The sequence below is a fragment of the Salvelinus fontinalis genome, chromosome 18 (genome assembly GCF_029448725.1).
Source record: "Salvelinus fontinalis isolate EN_2023a chromosome 18, ASM2944872v1, whole genome shotgun sequence".
Classification (NCBI taxonomy): Eukaryota; Metazoa; Chordata; class Actinopteri; order Salmoniformes; family Salmonidae; genus Salvelinus; species Salvelinus fontinalis.
The window spans coordinates 38,902,428-38,928,260 of NC_074682.1; the positions used below are offsets into that span (position 1 = coordinate 38,902,428).

General features: G+C 41.6%; 1 protein-coding gene and 1 pseudogene across 1 annotated transcript in view; one reads left to right on the plus strand and one right to left on the minus strand.

The window, feature by feature from the left end:
- Positions 1–3,698: 3,698 nt before the first annotated feature.
- LOC129815473 (glutathione peroxidase 2-like) lies at positions 3,699–5,400 on the plus strand (annotated as a pseudogene).
- A 2,102-nt stretch (positions 5,401–7,502) lies between these two features.
- The window catches only part of LOC129815474 (ubiquitin carboxyl-terminal hydrolase 4-like), a 35,399-nt gene continuing 17,068 nt past the window's right edge, over positions 7,503–25,833 (minus strand). Inside the window, exons 12-22 of the mRNA XM_055869345.1 lie at positions 24,827–24,910; positions 23,149–23,243; positions 21,346–21,528; positions 20,951–21,174; positions 20,514–20,726; positions 20,244–20,314; positions 19,990–20,105; positions 19,710–19,859; positions 17,166–17,269; positions 15,745–15,833; positions 7,503–9,384 (exon numbers count right to left, since the gene is read on the minus strand). Of these exons, the coding sequence (XP_055725320.1) occupies positions 9,259–9,384; positions 15,745–15,833; positions 17,166–17,269; positions 19,710–19,859; positions 19,990–20,105; positions 20,244–20,314; positions 20,514–20,726; positions 20,951–21,174; positions 21,346–21,528; positions 23,149–23,243; positions 24,827–24,910 (1,455 nt within the window). The 3' untranslated portion in view covers positions 7,503–9,258. The remainder of the gene's footprint in view (positions 9,385–15,744; positions 15,834–17,165; positions 17,270–19,709; positions 19,860–19,989; positions 20,106–20,243; positions 20,315–20,513; positions 20,727–20,950; positions 21,175–21,345; positions 21,529–23,148; positions 23,244–24,826; positions 24,911–25,833) is intronic.

A 25,833-nucleotide genomic window follows, 5' to 3' on the forward strand; every position in this document is an offset into this window, starting at 1 on the left:
GTAGCCTACAATATGTGTTTCCACACACCTTGCCTTTAGATTCTCCGCTATGCAATCTGGTTTCCGAGCTGGTCATGAGTGCACCTCAGCCATGCTCAAGGTCCTAAACGATATCATAACTCCCATCGATAAAAGAAAATACTGTGCAGCTGTATTCATTGACCTGGCCAAGGCTTTCGACTCTGTCAATCACTGCGTTCTTTTTTTTATTTTTTTTATTTTTTATTTTTCTCCCATTTTCTCCCGAATTTTCGTGGCATCCAATCGCTAGTAATTACTACCTTGTCTCATCGCTACAACTCCCGTACGGGCTCGGGAGAGACGAAGGTCGAAAGCCATGCGTCCTCCGAAGCACAACCCAACCAGCCGTACTGCTTCTTAACACAGCGCGCCTCCAACCCGGAAGCCAGCCGCACCAATGTGTCAAAGGAAACACCGTGTACCTGGCCCCCTTGGTTGGCGCGCACTGCGCCCGGCCCGCCACAGGAGTCGCTGGAGCGCGATGAGACAAGGATATCCCTACCGGCCAAACCCTCCCTAACCCGGACGACGCTATGCCAATTGTGCGTCGCCCCACGGACCTCCCGGTCGCGGCCGGCTGCGACAGAGCCTGGGCGCGAACCCAGAGACTCTGGTGGCGCAGTTAGCACTGCGATGCAGTGCCCTAGACCACTGCGCCACCCGGGAGGCAATCACTGCGTTCTTATCGGCAGACTCAACAGCCTTGGTTTCTCGAATGACTGCCTCGTCTGGTTCACCAACTACTTCTCAGATAGAGTTCAGTGTGTCAAATCGGAGGGCCTGTTGTCTAGATGTGCCTCTGGCAGTCTCTATGGGGATGCCACAGGGTTCAATTCTCGGGCAGACTCTTTTCTCTGTATACATCAATGATGTTGCTCTTGCTGCTGGTGATTCTCTGATCCACCTCTATGCAGACGACACCATTCTGTATACTTCTGGCCCTGCTTTGGACACTGTGTTAACTAACCTCCAGACGAGCTTTAATGCCATAAAACTCTCCACAGTGAAACATGGTGGTGGCAGCATCATGCTGTGGAGATGTGTTTCATCGGCAGGTACTGGGAAACTGATAAGAATTGAAGGAATGATGGATGGAGCTAAATACAGGGAAATTCTTGAGGGAAATCTGTTTCAGCAGTCCAGAGATTTGAGACTGAGACGGAGGTTCACCTTCCAGCAGGAAAATGACTTTAAGCATATTGCTAAATCAACACTCGAGTGGTTTAAGGGGAAACATTTAAATGTCTTGAAATGCCCTAGTCAATGCCCAGATCTCAATCCAATTGACAATCTGTGGTATGACTTAAAGATTGCTGTACACTAGCAGGAACCCATCCAACTTGAAGGAGCTGGAGCAGTTTTGCTTTGAAGAATGGGCAAAAATCCCAGTGGCTAGATGTGCCAAGCTTATAGAGACATATCCCAAGAGACTTGCAGCTGTAATTGATGCAAAAGGTGGCTCTACAAAGTATTGACTTTGTGGGGGTGAATAGTTATGCACGCTCAAGTTTTCAGTTTTTTTGTCTTATTTATGGTTTGTTTCACAATGAAAAATATTTTGTATCTTCAAAGTGGTAGGCATGTTGTGTAAATCAAATGATACAAACCCCCCAAAAATCTATTTTAATTCCAGGTTGTAAGGCAACAAAATAGGAAAAATTCCAAGGGGGGTAAATACTTTCGGCAAGGGACTGTACTATGATTAACATATTATGGTTATCATATAATTTCTGCAGCCTTGAAAGGCAGACATCAACATGGCCGAACGAAAGGCTACCAGCGAAGTATAGAAATCGCTTTCTACGGATATAAGCTTTTTTTCTTCGACTACAAATCGCTTTCTACGGATGATAACTTTTTGTATTTTCTTGTCGTCAAATCCCTGCCAAAAGTCAGGTGACCTAAGCGCTTCCAAATATGGAGTTGCAGGTTTGCCATATCTGCCATGTTTGCACATATCTCTCATATGTGCAAATCTTTATGGCAATCATTTAACTTAAGGCCCTTGGAAATGACCTGCATATCTGCAGTTCTTTAAAAAATGCAATATATTAATTTACAAATAGAAATAAAAGGTGTTTGTTTGTGGATAATGAATTGCATTTGTGGATATTGATTTATAATTGTGGAAAGTTATTTACATTTGTGGAAAGTGATTTACATTTGTGGAAAGTGATTTACATTTGTGGAAAGTGATTTACATTTGTGAATTGGTGATTTACATTTGTGGAAAGTGATTTACATTTGTGGAAAGTGATTTACATTTGTGGAAAGTGATTTAAATTTGTGGAAAGGGATTTACATTTGTGGATTGGTGATTTACATTTGTGGAAAGTGATTTACATTTGTGGATTGGTGATTTACATTTGTGGATTGGTGATTTACATTTGTGGATTGGTGATTTACATTTGTGGATTGGTGATTTACATTTGTGGATTGGTACTTATTTGTACAGATCATAATACACAAATGCAAAATGCATGCTGTGTGTTCACAATATATTTGGCATGATATTGATCCTATACCTCTTGCGCTCACTTTTTTGTTTCCGGCACCTTCCCTTTTACAAAAAAGAGAAATGATTGGATGATGATATGATAACGTTCATGGTTAGTTAGCCATTTTATAGTCCGCAATGTTATTGACCCAATTTGTTCTTGTAAGTACATAGACTAATCACATAGAGGTTGAGTAGCCACAAGTATAAGACTAGTCTAGTGTTACTCAATTATTCATTGGCTAACGTTAGCTAACTCTCGAAACTGATAGATTGTAAATTAGACAGATGTTTCACGGAAGCGTGGCCTGCAATAATTTGTTCATTTTACTTACTGAGGAAGGATTATAGAGAATGAAACGTAGTGTAACACCCTGGGTTTATAAGCGCGGAAATCGACTGTGCCGCACGAGCATGCTTTAGCGCGCTGGACTTCGGGCTAGAAGGTCGAGGGTTCGAGACCTGCTCCCTGCTGTTTCATTACAGTACTGTAAGAATTGGTGAGAGCAACTCTTCAAAGTACAGGGCAGATTCCCACCAGTGTTTTGCAATGCAGTGAGGGACCTTGTATAAAGTCAAGACAGTAGCAATATTGTGAAACCAGTGAAACTCTAGCCGTCTACTAGGTCTCTAACACAGAAATAACAATAATACAGATTTTGACTGGATGTGTAAATGCGAAGCATCCGGTTGGCATTTCCACTCACTACCAAATATGGTAGTGAGAGGAAGCCCACTGGGGGCTGTGGGAGAAGATGGAACAGATGGATTTTGTCCGACATTCTGCAAATCTGCTCATCAATTAAACATTTTATCTCAATACAGTTTTCTGTTCGCAAAACTAGAATATGTTATGAACAGAACTGACTAAGTTTTGTAGACTTCACCCTCTGCAAAAGTTTTTTAAAAATCGCGCTGTTTAGGAGTGCAAAGGCGAATGAGTTATTGCACATGCGCACTTCACATCGTAGGCGTTCCCTAACGGAAATATGCAGATATATACTAGAACGCGCCAATAGGATATCGCTTGCGAGTGCTTGGCTCTGCCCACCTCCTTGCTTGTTCTGCCCACTATGACTCATTTGTTCCCATTGGAAACGACAAGCAGTGGTCTATCTTGGTTTAGTTATAAAAATCTTTGTCTCTACTTTAGACGTTCAAGGGGTGTCATTATAATTTCTATCGTATTGTATTCTTCAAGTGTACATAGTTGTTTGTCCTGGATAACGCATACTCGTGCGATTTTAATACAAAATATCCCAATATTTCTAGACCGTCCCTAAAATGTTCATGAAGTCCCTCCCATTTCCGTGTTGATACCTTGTATAAAAAGTCCAACAGAGCATTGTCGCAGACAGAAGCGGGGAGTGACATTTACCAGGTTAATGGCTGTATGTAAGAGGTTCTACGACTTGACAGCAAAGCTCCTTACAGGAGAATTGTTTAATTTCTCGTCTCTTCAGGGTAAAGTGGTGCTGATCGAGAATGTGGCGTCTCTCTGAGGCACGACCACCAGGGATTACACCCAGATGAATGAGCTCCATGAACGGTACGCCGACAAGGGGCTAGTGATTCTGGGGGTGCCCTGCAATCAGTTCGGACATCAGGTAAGAGGGGATGCATTTTCTTATAATTCTAAATATGGGCTAATGTCACTGTATTCTTTCTCATCATAGCCCCCCTATCCAGTTTTAGAAAATGTAAGCTAATTTAGGACTAATCCATTTCTATACAATTTTTTTTTTTTTTTAACTCATGTTTTGAGAACATCAAAAACAAGTAAAAATGACCCAGCCATTATCACTTTGGTTGCTGTAGTAAAGTAATTTCACACTATTCTACTCATTTTGCCATCGGTTGGGAAAAAATACCAAGGTTGGGCTTCAGTGTCCTTATATATAGCTATAGGCCTGATCTTAATTCCTAATGAAGGGGAAAGGGCACTATCAATGAGGAAATTAGATGGTGTCCATCCAATTTATTGAGGGTTCTATCTATGGCTTTTGACAATGGACTCCCCTTGATATTAGGCCACTTTTGAGATCAAACATCTAACACTTTTTTTCTGTACATGTTACATATTCTTCCCATCTACTCCTGCAGGAGAACTGCAAGAACGAAGAGATCCTGATGTCCTTAAAGTATGTCCGTCCGGGAAATGGCTTTGAGCCGAAGTTCCAGCTCCTTGAGAAAGTGGATGTGAATGGGAAGGACGCCCACCCCCTGTTTGTGTACCTCAAGGAGAAGCTGCCATTCCCAAGCGACGAGCCCATGGCCTTAATGAATGACCCCAAGTGCATCATCTGGAGTCCCGTCTGCAGGACTGACATCGCCTGGAACTTTGAGAAGTTCCTCATTGGGTCAGCCGGGGAGCCATTCAAGCGTTATGGCAGGAGATTCCTTACCAGCAGCATTGAGGGTGACATCAAGGGGCTTCTCAATATGGCTAACTAAACCGTCCCAGTGTTAATCACACAGAAGCAATGGTGGAGAGTGGAAATCATGTCAATGCGTTGTAATGGCTTTTCAAATTATAAACTATTGTCACACTTTGGGAAATGTGCTTGGCTATAACTAAAAAATAAACAACTTTCAACAGCTCCCCATTCAACAAATACTTCCTCCTCCTTACAAGATTAGCTTCTGTGTGACAGCAGCACACCCATTATCTTTTCAAATCATGTGCTGTGCTCTCATATGCAAAATGCTGCTGTGTTCTGAACTTTTATTAAATGAAGGCATCCATTGAAACCAAGCCTTTTGTGAGAGGGATGTCTGATGAAATGTAAAAGACTTAACATAACAGTTGCCTTTGGCCCATGTAAAGCACGACTGTGTTTCAAGAAGTGTAAGAAGTTGCCCAAATAAATTATTTTCCCCTTTGTGTTGTCTGTCTTGGTCTTTAATAGGAGTTTCATGTGATTAATGCTCAGGTCAAATGTGAAAGTGTGGCATGAGCAAAAAGTTGCTTTAGTTGCCCTTAGATGCTGATCCTTGGTCAGTTCACATTTCCCCCACTTATGGTTAAGGTAAGGATTGAGGGAGGGGAAGCTGCTGATTCTAGATGTGCACCTGAGCCAAAAAGGCTGAAGGAGAAGGGATTTTTTTCTTCTCAGAATAGCCAGGCGAGGAAGTGCTAGTCATTCTGACAGGCAAAATGTGGCTACTCAGGTTCTCCGGTGAATGACATTCTGAATCATTGAGGCTGACCTATAAGTAGGTCAATGAATCATAGCAGGATTACCTTGCCAGTTCCCATCTGGAACACAACCAAAAAAGGCTACCAGTGTGGCTGTGTGACCAGGCAGATTTTTAATTTGATTTAAAAAAAATTTATAGCACCGTTTGAGTGGGGAGGAAGGGGATTTAAATGATCTGAGGGAGGAAATATCCTGATATATACATTTTTGTCATTTAACAGATGCTCTTACCATGTGCAACTTACAGTTAGCACATTCATCTTAAGATAGCAAGGTTAGACTAGCACAGTAAGGAAACATTTCTGAAAGATGTTTATTTGCTTAGATGCTTTGAATGCCATTTCTTTAGTTCATTCAACGACTCCAGGAAGTTATTCTGTAAAAAAAAACACCAAGGAAATGGATGCAATTTCAGGTTGCATCACATTATTGCCTAAGGATATGGTGAATAACCGTATGTACTTACACAATACACTAATAATTTAAGCAAGAATGTCTGTGATGCAATAGCTCTTTTTTCCAATTCTTACTTTTCTGAAAAGCAACTAGTCCAAACAAGACACTCTTTTAGGCTTCAAGTCTTTATTGTATTTTCATTCCAAATAATTCTCCATTAAAAATGTATATTGCAGATATTGGCAATATGATTAATATTAGAACAGTTATGTACCTATTTTTGAAATAGTGTGATTATTACAGTGGCCACTAGCCAGTACCCTGCCCTGAACCTTAGTAACTGTTACTAGCTGGCTACAACCCGGTACTCTACCCTGCACCTTAGAGACTGCTGCCCTAAGTACATAGTAATTTAAAACTGGTCACTTTAATAATATTTACATACTGTATTATAGTCATGGCCCATTCTATATAACTACTGCTGTACACACCTTTTCTATTCACATACTGTTGATACTGTCTATACACCATTGTATAATATCATAGATTTATATTCCGGACTCTGACATTGCTCGTTATATTTCTTAATTTTACTTTTTGGGATTATGTGTATTTTTTTGCTTGGCATTACTGCACTGTTGGAGCAAGAAACAATCATTTTGCTGCACATTTGTGTATGGGAAGAAACTTTGATTTGATATTTAGATCTATTCAAGATATTTGACAGCAAATTGAAGCTCAAATGCCTAAGTTTCTCATGATTGTAAAGAAAAGAAACTTTAAAATCAAATCTGTTTTGGAAAGCTGTTTAGGATGTCTTTTTCATTTGATATAGAATAATAATTACAGATATATAAAGATGATCTATTCATTGGCATAAATATGGTTATATTAATAATGTAATCATCTTAGGAGGGCATAATCAGAAATGGACTGACCAGCAAGTATGACATCTGCAGTCCCAAAGACATTTACATGCTGTTGTGCCACATGGAAAAAGAACAAGACAAATGCCACAGAGCTAGAATTTATCTTACGGGAAATTGATCCATGAAGTAGTTACTGGCAGAGCCATATACTGTACAGCTCCGGTTACTGGTGTCTTGTACGAACCTTTACAAGACACTTGGCGACGTAGAGAAATATTACGGTAAGGTCAGAGTGTTGAATCTGGGGTAAGTGGTATCAGAGACACTGGTTCCTGCCATCATGTATTGTGTTGCCACCACTAGCCCTCACAAGCTGAACAGCTTTTACTGAAGACTACTACTATTCAATGGGACACATTTAAGTGTCAGTTAAGAATATAGAGCTACGTAGCAACAGTCCAACAACATACAAGCAGACCGATTTGTAGGAGTCCTTGTTCCATCCATTGATGAGCAAGCTGTCATGTCACCAACATATTTTATTTAACAGCTGATTGGTTGTCTGAAAGTCCATTTGTGGGAGAACACAGATGCCTGCAGTCCTAAACACACTGGACGCCTTTAAGTTATTGCTGTCCAAATTCTATTTAACGGATAAGAGCCTTGTGAATAGCAACAATTTCCAGTTCCATAAATTTAGCACCTTTCATACACATCACATTTTGCATCACGCAGTGTGCTTTTCAGAAAAAACAAAAGCAATTTCAATGCAGGACTGTAATACCATACAGGACAGGTAGCCTAAGGATAAGTCATAGCGGGGCAGTCGAGGGGGTCCATTCAGTCAGCAATCAAATTTTCTTCGAAAGTACAGCAATATTATTCAGAAATGTACAAATGGTCAGGGCCTCGCCACGTCGTACATATTTAAAATTCCAGATGTGACTTAAGTACAACTAAAAGTGCCTCCTTTTTAAACAGGTTGCAGGATTAAAAGGCCACTGTTGCTTTTGTGTGACGAGGGAGAGCAGCACACCTTTATCAGGATAAGACTTATCGCAGAGAGAAAGGGGTACACTTCCCACAATATTTATTTGGACAGTGAAGCAAACATTTGTACATTTGGCTCTCTACTCCAGTAAATACTACACTTTTGACTACTTTAACACCCTATTAGTGAATTTGTGCACTTGTGGGAAAAAAACTAGACTCAAGTGCTTCCATTTCTAAATGATAAAACAGATGTACGAAAAATCACTCAAAGTGTCATTCTGTACCGTCGCCTCATGAAACATTTGATTTCAAATCCAAAATAATGGAAAACAGAGCAAATTGACATGTTTTAGCTTCACTGTCCAAATAAATACAGAGGGCAGTGTATGAATGAGAGAGTTAGCATGCTGGGCTTCATAAAGAGCAGGTGCTAAGGTCTGACTGAACTCTATGTCTATGAAAATAAATGGCCTCTGCCACAGCTTAGATCAAGGCCCAGTAAACAGGACCGTTGATCAATTAAAACACTATCTACTGTGGACACAGGCCCTGCAAGCCAACCCAGAGGAAGACTAAAATGAGAGGGCCTGAGTGTGTATGTTTCTGTGAGTGTGTAGAGGGAACACATCCAGTGTGACTTTCTAACTGGATCCATTCACAGGAGGTAGAAGGTCACAGGATCCATCGGTGTCATGTGTTGAATTGTGTGCATATCTCAATGTTAAATACAACTTTGCATAAATTCACCCCTGCACTGGAGGGTTATCACCACAGATACCACTCAGAGACAACTCAAGGACAGGTTTCTCTTTCCCCCAGTCCGTCAGTGAAGTTGGTACAGTTCTTTACGATGTACAATTTGGAACACTTTGGTAAAAACAAGATGCTCATTTGGCTTTTTTTATTTTGTACTTTTCTAGTGGTTAACAGAAAAGTTTGTGTTAATAATACCTATGCATTTTAGGATACATCTAACATTCTGTTTGTCCAGTGAGAGGATTCTTTGCCTTCTATTCCCCTTATTTTTTTCCAAACGAGTAAACTAGGTTTCATACATCAGCAGGCCACCAGCTCCGGGAGGAAGTCTCGCGGGTCACGCATCCAAGGCTTTTGGCTCTTTGTGACGATGTATGAGCAAAATAAAATAAAACACAGGGCTGGGGGGGAGTTAATAATATCGACTGAGAAGTCTTATGTCACTGAAGTAGCTTGGTGTGTGCATCAAAGTATCTCTTTTGTCATTATTTTTGCTTCAGTGCTTGTCCCCGAGCATCAGCGCTGCTCAGTTGGTATCCATGTGATCAGCTGCTTCAGCGGTGGCACCCCCCAGAGAGGCTGAGGGCGGAGGCTTGGCAGGGACGTCGCCCGCGTCTCTGCGTTGGTAAAATAGCACGTAGGCTGCTTTTGTCTGTGGAGGGGAGAGGTGGGGATAGTGTTACACTGCAGCAACACTGACAACACCAAAGGACAGGAAGTCAATGGGAGCTTTCATCACTGCTGACATTATTAATTAATAAACACTGGACACATGGAACAACAGACTGAGTATAACAAACATTAGGAACACATTCCTAATATTGAGATGTGTCAAGTTGGCTGGATGTCCATTGGGTGGTGGGCCATTCTTGATACACACGGGAAACTGTTAACTTCTTATGGCTGGGGGCAGTATTGAGTAGCTTGGATGAATAAGGTGCCCAGAGTAAACTGCCCGCTCCTCAGTCCCAGTTGCTAAAATATGCATATTATGAGTATATTTGGATAGAAAACACTCTGAAGTTTCTAAAACTGTTTGAATGATGTCTTTGAGTATAACATAACTCATATGGCAGGCTAAAACCTGAGAAAAAACCCAACCAGGAAGTGGGAAATCTGAGGTTGGTCGATTTAACTCAGCCCCTATTGCAGATACAGTGGGATATTGGTTATGTTGCACTTCCTAAGGCTTCCACTAGATGTCAATCTTTAGAAACTTGTTTGAGGCTTCTACTGTAAAGGGGGGCTGAATGAGAGGGGATTGAGTCAGAGGTCTGGCAGAGTGCCAGGAGCTGGTCACGCGCATTCACATGAGAGGTAGCTCCCGTACCATTTGATTTTTCTGAAGACAAAGGAATTCTCCGGTTGGAATATTATTGAAGATTTATGTTAAACACATCCTAAAGATTGATTCTATTCATCGTTTGACATGTTTCTACGGACTGTAACGGAACTTTTTGACATTTCATCTGCAACTAGTGACGCGCGTCGTGAGTTTTGATTTGTTTACCAAACATGCTAACAAAAGTAGCTATTTGGACATAAATGATGGACAAATAAAACATTTGTGGAACTGGGATTCCTGGGAGTGCATTCTGATGAAGATCAAAGGTAAGTGAATATTTATTTCTGACTTCTGTTGACTGCACAATATGGCGGATATCTTTTTGTCTTGATTGGGCTCTGAGCGCCGACCTCAGATTATTGCATGGTTTGCTTTTTCCGTATAAAGCTTTTTTGAAATCTGACACAGCGGTTGCATTAACTTCTTATGGCTGAAGGGGCAGTATTGAGTAGCTTGGATGAAAGGTGCACAGAGGTGCCCATATTAAACGACCTGCTCCTCATTCCCAGTTGCTAATATATGCATATTATTATTCATATATTGGATAGAAAACACTCTGAAGTTTCTAAAACTGTTTGAATTATGTCTGTGAGTATAACAGAACTCACATGGCAGGCAAAAACCTGAGAAGTTCTACCTCCTGTTGAAAAAATTTCTGGGGGTGCCAATTTTCAACCAAGCTCTCATTGAAATCACAGACAGATATTGATGAGTTTTCACTTCCTACGGCTTCCACTAGATGTCAACAGTCAATAGAACTTTGTCTGATGAATCTAATGTGAAGGGGGGCCGAAGGAGACAGGAATGAGTAATCACTTCCACGGGCTGATCACGCATTCACCATGCGCCTTCACATGAGGAGGACCTCCGTTCCACCACTATTCTGAAGTCAATTCAATTTTCCGGTTGGAACGTTATTCAAGATGTATGTGAAGGAGAAGTGGATCTAAAATGTTCTGTATAAATAACACTTGTATCTTTGATCAACGTTTATTATGATTATTTCTGTAAATTGATGTGGCTCTGCAAAATCACCGGATGTTTTTGGAACTACTGAACATAACGCGCCAACGTATACTGAGATTTTTTTTATATAAACTTTACCGAACAAAACATACAGTGGGGCAAAAAAGTATTTAGTCAGCCACCAATTGTGCAAGTTCTCCCACTTAAAAAGATGAGAGATGCCTGTAATTTTCATCATAGGTACACTTCAACTATGACAGACAAAATGAGCAAAAAAAATCCAGAAAATCACATTGTAGGATTTTTAATTAATTAATTTGCAAATTATGGTGGAAAATAAGTATTTGGTCACCTACAAACAAGCAAGATTTCTGGCTCTCACAGACCTGTAACTTATTCTTTAAGAGGCTCCTCTGTCCTCCACTCGTTACCTGTATTAATGGCACCTGTTTGAACTTGTTATCAGTATAAAAGACAACTGTCCACAACCTCAAACAGTCACACTCCAAACTCCACTATGGCCAAGACCAAAGAGCTGTCAAAGGACACCAGAAACAAAATTGTAGACCTGCACCAGGCTGGGAAGACTGAATCTGCAATAGGTAAGCAGCTTGGTTTGAATAAATCAACTGTGGGAGCAATTATTAGGAAATGGAAGACATACAAGAACACTGATAATCTCCCTCGATCTGGGGCTCCACGCAAGATCTCACCCCGTGGGGTCAAAATGATCACAAGAACGGTGAGCAAAACTCCCAGAACCACACGGGGGGACCTAGTGAATGACCTGCAGAGAGCTGGGACCAAAGTAACAAAGCCTACCATCAGTAACACACTACGCCGCCAGGGACTCAAATCCTGCAGTGCCAGACGTGTCCCCCTGTTTAAGCCAGTACATGTCCAGGCCCGTCTGAAGTTTGCTAGAGAGCATTTGGATGATCCAGAAGAAGACTGGGAGAATGTCATATGGTCAGATGAAACCAAAATAGAACTTTTTGGTAAAAACTCAACTCGTCGTGTTTGGAGGACAAAGAATGCTGAGTTGCATCCAAAGAACACCATACCTACTGTGAAGCATGGGGGTGGAAACATCATGCTTTGGGGCTGTTTTTCTGCAAAGGGACCAGGACGACTGATCCGTGTAAAGGAAAGAATGAATGGGGCCATGTATCGTGAGATTTGGAGAGAAAACCTCCTTCCATCAGCAAGGGCATTGAAGATGAAACGTGGCTGGGTCTTTCAGCATGGCAATGACCCCAAACACACCGCTCGGGCAACGAAGGAGTGGCTTCGTAAGAAGCATTTCAAGGTCCTGGAGCGGCCTAGCCAGTCTCCAGATCTCAACCCCATAGAAAATCTTTGGAGGGAGTTGAAAGTCCGTGTTGCCCAGCAACAGTCCCAAAACATCACTGCTCTAGAGGAGATCTGCATGGAGGAATGGGCCAAAATACCAGCAACAGTGTGTGAAAACCTTGTGAAGACTTACAGAAAATGTTTGACATCTGTCATTGCCAACAAAGGGTATATAACAAAGTATTGAGATAAACTTTTGTGATTTACCAAATACTTATTATCCACCATAATTTGCAAATAAAATCATAAAAAATCCTACAATGTTTTTTTTTTTTTTCCCCCCCACTGTACATGTATTGTGTAACATGAAGTCCTATGAGTGTCATCTGATGAAGATAATTAAAGGTTAGTGATTCATTTTCTCTCTATTTCTGCTTTTTGTGACTTCTGTCTTTGACTGGAAAAATGTCTGTGTCTTTCTGTGATTTGGCGGTGACCTATCAATCGTGTGGTGCTTTCGCTGTAAAGCCTTTTTTGAAATCGGACACTGTGGTGGGATTAACAACAAGATTACCTTTAAAATGGTATAAGATACTTGTATGTTTGAGGAATTTTAATTATGAGATCTGTTTGAATTTGGCGCCCTGCACTTTCACTGGCTGTTGTCATATCGATCCCGTTAGCCCTAAAATGTTTTAAGCATGAAAAACCCAGCAGAATTGCAGCTCTTGAAAAACCGGTGTGCCAGGCACCTACTACCACACCCTGTTCCTCTTTCGATGGCATTGAGGAGTACACCACATCAGTCATTGGCTTTATCAATAAGTGCATCGAGGACGTCGTCCCCACAGAGACTGTACGTACATACCCCAACCAAAAGCCATGGATTACAGGCAACATTCGCACTGAGCTAAAGGATAGAGCTGCCGCTTTCAAGGTGCGAGACTCTAACCCGGAAGCATATAAGAAATCCTGCTATGCCCTCCGACGAACCATCAAACAGGCAAAGAATCAATACAGGGCTAAGATTGAATCGTACTACACCGGCTCCGACGCTCGTCTTATGTGGCAGGGCTTGCAAACTATTACAGACTACAAAGAGAAGCACAGTCGAGAGTTGCCCAGTGACACGAGCCTACCAGACAAGCTAAATAACTTCTATGCATGCTTCGAGGCAAGTAACACTGAAACATGCATGAGAGCATTAGCTGTTCCGGATGACTGTGTGATCACGCTCTCTGTAGCCGACGTGAGTAAGACCTTTAAACAGGTCAACATACACAAGGCTGCAGGGCCAGACGGATTACCAGGACACGTGCTCCGGGCATGTGCTGACCAACTGGCAGGTGTCTTCACTGACATTTTCAACATGTCCCTGATTGAGTCTGTAATACCAACCTGTTTCAAAGCAGACCACCATAGTCCCTGTGCCCAAGAAGACGAAGGCAACCTGCCTAAATCACTATAGACCTGTAGCACTCACACCCATGAAGTGCTTTGAAAGGCGGGTAATGGCTCACATCAACACTATTAACCCAGAAACCCTAGACCCACTCCAATTTGCATACCGCCCAAACAGATCCACAGATGATGCAATCTCTATTGCACTCCACACTGCCCTTTCCCACCTGGACAAAAGGAACACCTACGTGAGAATGCTATTCATTGACTACAGCTCAGCATTCAACACCATAGTGCCCTCAAAGCTCATCACTAAGCCAAGGATCCTGGGTCTAAACACCTCCCACTGCAACTGGATCCTGGAGTTCCTGACGGGCCGCCCCCAGGTGGTGAGGGTAGGTAGCAACACATCTGCCACGCTGATCCTCAACACTGGAGCTCCTCAGGGGTGCGTGCTCAGTCTGCTCCTGTACTCCCTGTTCACCCACGACTGCATGGCCAGGCACGACTCCAATACCATCATTAAGTTTGCAGACGACAACAGTGGTCACCCACAATGACGAGACCGCCTATAGGGAGGAGGTCAGAGACCTGGCCGGTTGGTGCCAGAATAACAACCTATCCCTCAATGTAATCAAGACAAAGGAGATGATTGTGGACTACAGGTAAAGGAGGACCAAGCACGCCCCCATTCTCATCAACGGGGCTGTAGTGGAGCAGGTTGAGAGCTTCAAGTTCCCTGGTGTCTACATCACCAACAAACTAGAATGGTCCAAACACACCAAGACAGTCGTGAAGAGGGCACGACAAAGCATATTCCCCCGGAGGAAACGTAACATTTTTTTGACATGGGTCCTCAGATCCTCAAAAGATTCTACAGCTGCAACATCAAGAGCATCCTGACTGGTTGTGTCACTGCCTGGTACGGCAACTGCTCGGCCTCCGACAGCAAGGCACTACAGAGGGTAGTGCGTACGGCCGAGTAAAATCACTGGGGCTAAGTTGCCTGCCATCCAGGACCTCTACACCAGGCGGTGTCAGAGGAAGGCCCTAAAAATTGTCAAAGACCCCAGACACCCCAGTCATAGACTGTTCTCTCTACTACCGCATGCAAGTGGTACAGGAGTGCCAAGTCTAGGACAAAAAGGCTTCCGAACAGATTTTACTACCAAGCCATAAGACTCCTGAACAGGTAATCAAATGACTACCCGGACTATTTGCATTGTCTGCCCCCCAACAACCCCTCTTTTATGCTGCTGCTACTCTCTGTTTATCATATATCCATAGTCACTTTAACTATACATTAAACTATCCCAACCAACCAGTGACCCTGCACATTGGCTAACCGGGCTATCTGCATGGTGTACCGCCACCTGCCAAACCCCTCTTTTATGCTACTGCTACTCTCTGGTTATCATATATGCAGTCACTTTAACCATATCTACATGTACATACTACCTCAATTAGCACGACTAACCGGTGCCTGTATATAGCCTTGCTACTGTTATTTTTCACTGTCTTTTTATTTCTTTACATACCTATTGTTCACCTAATACCGTTAATTTTTTTAATTGCACTGTTGGTTGGAGCCTGTAAGTAAGGTCTACACCTGTTGTATTCGGCGCACTTGGCAAATAAACTTTGATTTGATTCAAAGGCACTTAAATATTTTGTCTTACCCATTCGCACTCAATGGCACACTTACACAACCCATGCCTCAAGGCTTAAAAAAAACTTTCTTTAACCTGTCTCCTCCCCTTCATCTACACTGATTAAAGTGGATTTAACAAGTGACATCAAAAAGGGATCATAGCTTTCACCTGTATTTACTTGGGCAGTCTGTCATGGAAAGAGAAGCTGTTCTTTATGTTTTGTATACTCAGTGTATAGCTTTCAAACGGGTAATAACGAGTCCCACATCATAGAAATGTATATACATAATCACATTTTCTAAAAAGCCATATACAGAGTTCGACAGGAAAGTAAGGGTTGAGGTGGCTCACTCACCACAATCTGATCCTCTGAGGCAGCTGAGACACTGCTGTCATCAAAGTAATGCCACTTCCCATCAGCTTTGTTCTTGCCGTAGGCTGTGTCTGCAGGTACAAGATATTGTAGGAACATTATAAAACTATGGTCATGGCGGACTAAAGTTGAGCTAGGATGAATATCTGATGAACTGGTTTCCACTAGCAGGCCTGGTTAGTCACCAAACAAGAGCTTGGCTAAAACAAACGAAAAGGTTTGAGCAAATCGAAATTGACATCAAAGTTGACACTACAAGAGTAAGTGGGAACCAACAGTGTAATTAAATACTGCTGATTATAAGCTCAGTTTCCTTAGAGAAAAGGCATAAGCCTTAACCTTATCTGTTAACATACATTGTGCATAGTTGACCTGCTTTAGGTTACCAGGTACTAAAACAAATACCTATGTTAGCAGATAGTAGTATTCAAATAACAGGAACAGAGTGAATATAAAAAGAACAATGGATTCCGATCACCTGCAGTTAAACCTCCCTTTCAGCAAACTGTTCTCTGTTTTCCCAGCAGTGCTGAGCGATTAACTCAAATTTAGGTTATTTTTGTTTTTAAACAACTAAAAACATTTAATTCATTTTTTTCTTTCTATGAGTTCAATGCACAATTTCTCCAGAGATAAATCAGATCAAGTCCAAACTGTGCGATGTAGTATGGCGCTGCAGTTTCCAACAGGCCAATATTCTACATAGTTTAGCTCAGAAAACATGATAATTAACCACAATGACCATAATCCATTGCGCGCCTACTTGTTCGTCTGTGGACAGACACAGAGGGAGAGAAGAGACAGAACACATGCGATCGAGAGGGGTAGAAAGCAGTTGCTTTGCGAGGCATCTACCTGGAGATACATTATCTAAGTGATCAATAGATGCTATTCATAAAAGTATGCCTTATTTACTTTGAAGAACTAATAAAATGGTGATTTTTCTCAGGCAGCAGCTCTATAGAGATGAGGCGACTTGGAATTAAATAAAGTCATCAAATAAAATAAATGTAAAATACACAACTGAAATAGAATGTGATAAAATTATGGTTAATAAGTGATAAACAGTAATGGGCAGTCACTACCATCATGGGACTTTTATTGGTTGTTTTATTCTGTGTTACAGCACTTAAATGCACTATGCATTATGTGGGTTAATGTTGAACAAAAATTGAAACAGAAATCCGTGATTTTTTAAATAATCGAATCTGAACCGACCTCAAAAAGCACTAACCGCTCAGCACTATTTCCCAGGTTAACAGTGATTTGAAATGTAACAAAGTGAGAGCTGATTGTGTCAATGTGGGTGGGGTAGGGTGTGTGTACTGTGTATCTCATTATCTAGGTCTGCAATAAGGATGGACCTGACCGGGGTGTTGCTAGCAGAGGCAAACATTACTCACAGTGGCCTCCTCCCATTCCTCCATAGTGGTTGGAGACTGCTATGAGGTCATAAACATAGGGGCCGGCCTTGGGGTCGCACACAAACTCAGACATGTTCAGGTCCCTGTGTGGAGAGAGAAGACATGTCATCAGCAAAACCTGCCTTTTATACCCATAGACAATAACTGACAGCTAGAAACATAAGCACAGGGCTGTACAGAAAGCCATTTTTTATTATATCAAATGTGATTCATATTGGACATGTCATCAGCACTGAACCCAGTGTGGGGGGGATGATGGTCAGCCAGTACTACAGCTGATATGATGGTGAGAGGGGTGAGGTACAACAGATGGCTCTGTCGGTCTCAAACCTCCTCAGTAAGCATGAGTCAAGTACTTGGACGCAGCAGTGGCTGTCTATGTCAGCAACATTTAGTTCTACTTCTTGCTGGATAATGTGACTCAGTAGAGGTCAGTGAACACAGGGAGGCTCCCAGGCATTCAGCGAGACAACCTCCACACAGGTTGCTTTTATACCACGGCACGGCATTCCACTGGTTTCATGTCACCACCATGGGAATAACTTGGGTATTCTGCTAATGGAAAATACATTTAAAAAAAAAACTGGTTTAGTTGAAAGGGCTTTTTTGTGATTGTGAAATTTCCTTGTGAGCAGTTATTACCGGATGTAATTATAACCATATATGCTCTTTGTCTGTTGGAGTGTGACGTCAATTTCCCTGACAGTTTAGACACACTTCACAAATATGTGACCATGATTTCCTCAAAATGGACAAAGACCTTTTTTCTGACATATCTAGCAAACCAGTACCCTCTAATGTAAACTGTCAATACCGTGGGTCCATACAAGTTGACTACAAAATCAAAAGGATGCTTTCATAATTTCACCTCTCAAAGTACAAAGAATAAAGAGCATGTCCCATCTTAATGTGAAGAGTGGTTTAAAAATCAACAAATTATCACTGAATCTAAAACAAACAAATGTTTTACTATCTGGTCCAAAGAACAGAAAATACAAGAGAGACTATATAGGTGTCCATTTTGATAATATACCTGTTGATTCAGCCAATACAACACGCATTCTTGGTGTTTTGATTAATGAATTGTCATGGAAACACAAAGACAACCTCCAAGATCAGCAAAAATGCAGGGATACTTGGCAAAATTAGATATCTCATAAACAGAAGCACTTCTCTGTCTCTTCCTTTCATCAGTTACTTAACATTATATGGGCCAGCACACCATACCAAACTACTATCAATCTGTCAACTGCAGAAACACTCTGTAAGAACAATAACATCTGCCGGTTTTAGAGACCATTCGAGGGATGGGCATTTTACCTTTTTTGACTGTTCGAGTACGGGGCAGATTTTTTTATCTGCGTACTTGGAAAAAAACAAAAACACGTATAACAGAATAAAATAGTGCGAAGTGATTCGGATCTCGGGTCTGGAATAGTTTTTCTCAAAGAGTGATCATTTGAAACGGCAAGTTAAAAGACATTTGTCAGGGTTACAAACCAAAATCTGTCTTCTTTTCGATATACAGACATTCAGCAGCATACCACCCTGCATACCACTGCTGGCTTGCTTCTGAAGCTAAGCAGGGTTATTCCAAAACTGATACAATCATAATTCATCCCCATGTTGGAACACATATTTCCCTACTTCAGTCAACCAGTCCATTTTGAATTTGTGATAAAACTGTCATAATTTAGCAAGGAATGTAGCTTGTGTATCCCATCAGTTAGATACATTGTTATAGGCATTTATTTCTGTAAGTGCACACAGCACGCATGTGTAGGCAGCATTCGGAACACGATTGAGTGAGTCGGACATGGAGGGGAAAGTGAATTTAGGGAGCAGAACTTTGTGATGCTTGGCTTACTTTTTGTTGTGTTCCGCAAACACACATGTACAAATGGGACACTAGAGTCAAAGCAAATGAAAGTTGTCTTCAAGACAACATTGACCAAATAGGTTCAGTTTTTTTTTTTTTTTTTATCTGGTAAAAATTGAGTTTTGACTTGGTTCGAATACTCGATTACTTATGCCCCTCCCTAGACCATACTGCACATGACTTAAAAAAAATGATAACTCCTGAATATTTATAAAATTCATTCTTAAAAGTTGCTTTTTTTTATTTATTATTTATTTGATTTATTATTATTTTTTTTTTTTTTACAGCTCTTTAAAATCAGTTTTACCCTCTTTCTTCTAATTCACCACCACATATAAATTCAATAAGTACTCAACAAGAAACAGACAACATCTACGTCACCCACATTCAAGAACAACCAATTCTGAATTACCTACAGAGGCTCTATGATCCGGCACTCACTCCCAACTGATTTTGCCAAGCTATCCCTGTCATTGTTTGAAAAAAACTCTAAAAGAGGCACCTACTGTACATCACAGTTCTACATCCCCAGTAGCTGGACTTTTACTGTTACAAACTCTTTCTATGTGTGCAAATAAACTAAACTAAAAGAGGACACGTATCTGTCAGAACAGTTCCACCTCTTGGCATAGTGCTGTCTGTACCTGACAGGGAAGTCCACCACAGTGTCCAGCTTGTCCCTCCAGCAGCGGTTGTAGGAGAAACGCTTTAGGTGGACCACCAGGATGCGAGGCAACGACCACAAGTCAAACTTCTTTGTGGCTTGTTGGTGCTTCTTGCAGGTGGGGCAATACCTGTTAGGACAAGGTAAGGCATCGTTGATATCAGTGAAACAGACAAAAACACACAAAACAACAAAGTAGTGGTTTCAATGATTTAGTGAGTAGAGTAATGAAGGCCTGTTTCTCTTGCGCCTGGTCTCACCATGGGTCATGCTCTCCCAGTGTCTCCATGGTGGTGAAGAGCTCCATGCATTCCCTCAGAGCCACTGTGGCTTTCTTCTTCTGGGCCTGCAGCATGCTCTCGTGCTTCTCATAGGCCTACAGTACACACAGAGGATAGAGGACTGAGTCACACAGACAGATACAGACTGTATAGACATAGACTGGCATCCAAATTTTGACATTAATAAAAGGGCTTTAGGTCAACCTATTCAAGTCAACTGAAACTGTACTGACCTCTGCTTCCTGATCGTCGTAACACAGTTTCTTTGTGTCCGAGTCCCAGTCAATCGCCACTGTGGAATGTGCTATGGAGGAGATTAGGTTTGGTCAGCCCTCTACACACATCGAAAGCCGGTTTTCTAATGGCAACTCAACCAACATATTTTAACCACCTGACTAACTAAAAACATTGCGAAAAAAGTTTAAAACATTTATTTCAAGACATTTTCTCCTCTTGTAACTGGTCAAAACACTGAAAAGCCAGAGGCGAGACTGAATACTAACTATTGAGTTTGAGGAAGTTTCCGTCACATGGCAGTGGACTGATATTGGCCGTTCCGTAGGAGTTGACCATGCTGAAGGAGAAGAGTTTGGTCGGGGTGCTGGAGCACTGTTTGGTTTTAGGGCCATTCTCCAGGTCTGAGGCTTCCTCTTCCTCCCCCGACTGTCCGTTCTCTGGCTCCGGGCTCACCTGGTGATCCATGGCCTCCTCCTCACCTGGAACCAACACACACACACGTCTGAAATCCCAATATCGAATTCACACAAGCCAAGTCAGCCTGTGGCAATTAAGTATTGCACTTCTACATGAATGCAAAACTAAAATGTGCTTAGTACACAATTTATCATGGGATAATAAAGAAACCAATAGGTGTACGAGATGTAAATAACTGTGCTGCCTTTACTGATGCTGGAGCACTCTAATCCATGTTGTTGCTTACCCTCACACACACCATTCCCGTTGGACCTGTTGGAGGTCCCGGAGTGGTTGCTGCCGTTGCTGGAGCTGCAGGACGCCCCTTCTGACAGGGGGCTACCACTCCCTACAGTGTTGTGATTGGAGGATGTTGCGGAGCACTCAGCTGCCAGGCTGCAGCTGGCCGAGGAGGCAGAGGCGTTCGCCCTCCCCTCACCGGTGGAGCTCTGAGCGCGATTCACATAGCGCCTGGAACGGGAAAACAGTGGGTAAATATCTCAAGTTAACCTTTTGCCATGTGCTATTCCCACATTTAGCACACTAAGTACATGTTCAATATCTCATGTCTATGTGCTGCATACCGTACATATGAGCAGAAGTGGAAACAAAAGCAGGCCCACAGACAGACAGCGTACCCACCCGATCCTCTCCAGCACCTTCTCGTAGAGCATGTCAGCGGCCAGGTTCTGCCGGGGAACAGTGATGAGGAGGGGCTGGCCGAACAGCATGGTACCCGTGGAGCCGCCTGTGTGTTTGGAGTGGCGCTCTCTGAAGTACACAGGCAGGTTCATCCTCTCCCTGTCCTCCTCCGCCACCTCATACCTGGACCACAAACATGGAGAATGATACAGTAGCACACTTAGGGTGTTCCTTTTTTATGATTTTAACACATTTTGTATCTGTGGTGGATACTGTACAGTGCCTCCAGAAAGTATTCATACCTCTAGACTTATTCCACATTTTGTTGTGTTACAGGCTGAATCCAAAATGGATAAAAACACATTTTCCTCACCCATCTACACACCATACCTCAAAATGGCAAAGCACAAATGTTTTGAAAAAATTTGGCAAATTTATTGAAAATGAAATACAGAAATATCTAATTTACTTAAGTATTCACACCTCTGAGTTATTACATGTTAGAATCACATTTGGCAGCGATACCCAGAAAGACTAAAAGCTTTCCACACCTGAATTGTAATAAATATGCACATTATTTTTTTTAGCTCTTCAAGGTCTGTCAAGTTAGTTTTTGCTAGACAGACATTTTAAAGTCTTGCCATAGATTTAAGTTAAAACTGTAACTAGGCCACTCAGGAACATGCAATGTCGTCTTGGTAAACAACTCCAGCATATATTTGGCCTTGTGTTTTAGGTTACCGTCGTGCGGAAAGGTGAATTTTTCTCCCAGTTTTCCTCTAGGATTTTGCCTCTGCTTAGCTCTATTCCGTTTATTTTTATCATAAAGAACTTCCTGACAAGCATACCCATAACATGATGCAGCCACCACCATGCCTGAAAATATAAAAGAGAGTGGTATGCTGTTGTGTATTCAGGCCATCAAGTTAATTTCTTTGCCACATTTTTTACAGTTTTACTTTAGTGCATTATTGAAAACACTTCCTTCTTTTCACACTGTAATTTAGGTTAGTTTTGTGGAGTAATTAAAATGTTGATCCATCCTCAGTTCTCCTAATCATAGCCATTCAACTCTGTAACTGTTTTAATTGGCCTCATGGTGAAATCCTTGAGGGGTTTCCTTCCTCTCCGGCAACGAAGTTAGGAAGGACACCTGTATCTTTGTAGTGACTGGGTGTATTGACACACCATCCAAAGCGTAATTAATAACTTCACCATGCTCAAAGGGATATTCAATGTCTGCTTTTTTGTTTTTTTTTACCCATCTACAAATAGGTGCCCTTCTTTGTGAGGCATTGGAAAACCTCCCTGGTCTTTGTGGTTGAAATTCACTGCTCGACTGAGGGACCTTACAGACAATTGTATGTGTGGGGTACAGAGATGAGGAAGTCATTCAAAAGGCATGTTAAACACTATTATTGCTCACACAATGAGTCCATGCAAATTTTTACTCCTGAACTTATTTTGGCTTGCCATAACAAAGGGGTTGAATAATTATTCACTCAAGACATTTCAGCATTTAATTAATTTGTAAACATATCTAAAAACAAAATTCCACATTGACATTATTGGGTATTATCTGTGTAGCCCTTAGCGACACATCTCAATTTAATCCTTTTTAAATTCAGGCTGTAACAACAAAACGTTAAAAGGTCAAGGGGTGTGAATACTTTAAAGGCACTGTAAGTGGTTATTCTGTAAACTAATTTCCCTGGGACAATAAAGATACTGTTTGACGTCTGCTCATACCCAACCACTGTTCAATATGTTATCTTCCAGTGCAAGATTAGAGACCAGGCTTACACAAATATGTCATCTTTCTCCATGATTTGGTTAAGTCCGTCATCTCGTCTGTAGATCTTGTGGAACCGGTGATTGTAAACATCAGCCACCACCATCTAGGAAGACAGGAGGGTGCATTTATGGTTTCCTCTCAACTGGAGTCTCTTTATCCGACCCGTCAGTGGCACAAAATGTTATCCTCACAATTGAAAAAAAGGCTACAAAGCATTAACTAATTGTAACCTAATCTACACATTTACTGGCCGATAGGGTTGGGTGGTATCCACATTTTCATACCGTTTCTGTTCTATACTGGGGTATACAGTATTACCAGAAGCTATGTTTTTTTTTGTGTGTGAATTTCTTTTGTTTGGGCACCAGTCTTTAGCTAACGTTCCACTCCTTGCCACTCCATGCCATTGCCAAAGAGACTGGCATTTCGGCAATCACAACATTCAATATGCAGCTGGATATACGGCAGAGTTGCTCATTGGTTGTTAGAAATAACATTAATATTTTCCATGGCAACATGTGGAACCTTAAAAATATAATTAGAATTATAACAATGTCAAAAACAAATATTTAGCTGTTAGATAGGCAAGAAGTTGTATTTTGAGGCTTTAAATCAATGCAAATAGGTTTAGTGGTTGGAATTGCAATATGTATTTAGATTGTTCGTAAATTCAATCTGGAGTGCTAGAGTGCGCTCTGGGCGTTTGTAAATTTAAGAGTGTTGTCAGATTGTCCATTCGTAAATCCAGTGTTTCGCTCTCGGAGCGTTCAGAGCGCACACTGGATGCTCTGGCCGAGGAGAAGGGTTGATAGGGTTGATCCGAGAGTTCTGACCCCACAAAGAGTCAAGCACCCAAGCAAACTGGCTAATGTTGGCTAGCTACTTCCAAACACCTCACTCTGCCAATTTTACTTGCCCTAGCAGAGCTGGTTAAGCTGTTTTCATGTTATCCATAGCATTGGGGACTGTAGCTGTGGTGCTGCCAACAATTTCATTACGTTTTTTTGCCAACGTTTACTGACACCGCCCATATTCAACAGGTGTTGAGCGTTCGTAAATTCATCAGTTATTCTGCACTCTGACAACTCAGACGAGAGTGCTCTGAAATCGGAGTAGATAGCCAGAGTGAATTTACGAAAGCACCCTTAGTTTCAGAATTTAGACGTGCTGCGTGGACAAACAAAACACGGTTGCTTAGCAAACCTGATACCTCTGTTCTGTGGAGTAAAAAAAAAAAGTGATATAGTCCAAATATTTGGATAATCATTGTGATTGGAGAATAGCTGAGGGTTATCGAATCAGGATCAACTCCTCTGATCTCCTCGAGCTCATTAATGATAGAAGATATTTGAAGATGGCAGAAAGGCCAGTCTCTGTTCGCTAAAGAGACTGGTACTCAGGCTAGAATGTCTCTGCTGTAACCAAGAAGCTTGATCTTGACACGTGGATGCCCCAAATCCCCCTATTTTTATTTTTTTACTGTATTGAAATTTCAAAATATATGCCAGAGTATCGCCAAGCCTACTGACCGATAGTTTTAATCCTATCAAGTCACAACAAAAATGTCATCATGAGCACACAACCATAAAGGATTTGTGCAAATGCCAGGCAGGGGCTGTAAAAAGAGGGTCTAAAAGTACAATGGCCCTTATTCAGCTAGCAGCACATAAAGGGTAAAGCTCTCACATTCTCAGCAGGTATTCCAGAAAGCCGGGACAAGGCGCTGCACAGGTCTGTCACTAAGCCAAGCTTGGGGACAACCACTCGGTACTGGAGATGAGAAAAAAAAGAGATGCAGAGGAAGAGAAGGATGGAGACAAATATTTTGACTTAGACACATAGATGGTATGACCTCCGTCGGTGAACCGCGGTCCACTCTGAAATCGAAGGCGTCACGGCAGTATGTACAAAGACCACTGTTTCTAGGTCCCCATTAAAAAACTGGTCTGGTTTAGAGAACCACCTCAATGATTCAATGAGTATACGCAAATATCTTATTTATTTTGCAGACCTCATCACGAAAACAGAAACACAATAGGGGCACCTCAGAACATTAACATTACACTAACACTATATTTTAATGAAATTCAACTAGCCCAGGTTTAAACTAATGAATGTTGTCTGAGGCTTGCTTAAGAATATTATTATGAAATGTACACTACTGTTCAAAAGTTTGGGGTCACTTAGAAACTATATTGTTGGAGAGAATATGAAACCCTTTCTTCTAAAAATGAAGGACTTTGCTAGATGGTCAAATATACACATTTCATTATGGGGTAAAATGTATTCTATTAACATGATGCTGGCACCTGTAATATATTATCCTCTACCTCATCTCCCTATATATATCCCAGATTATTACATTGAAGATATTTACAGGCATGTTCTAGATTTTCTTTGGCGTAACTCAGCAGTTTAGGTATAAAACATATTTTTTTATATAAGTCAGTCTTCCACCAAAAAAGGTGGACCTGGTCTCCATAACTTCAGGAAGTACTACCGGGCTATCAATGTCAAACATATCAGTATTTGGTTGCCATGTTGGAAGGGAGGGGCTAAACCAGGCTGGTACCAGATTTTGACCTGGCTTGGAATTTTTGGCAAAGTAAGACCACAACTGAACAATCACCCCACTGTTACAAACACTAGAACCTTGTGGGGTAAGATAAAAAGGGACCTTTATAAATCTCCTC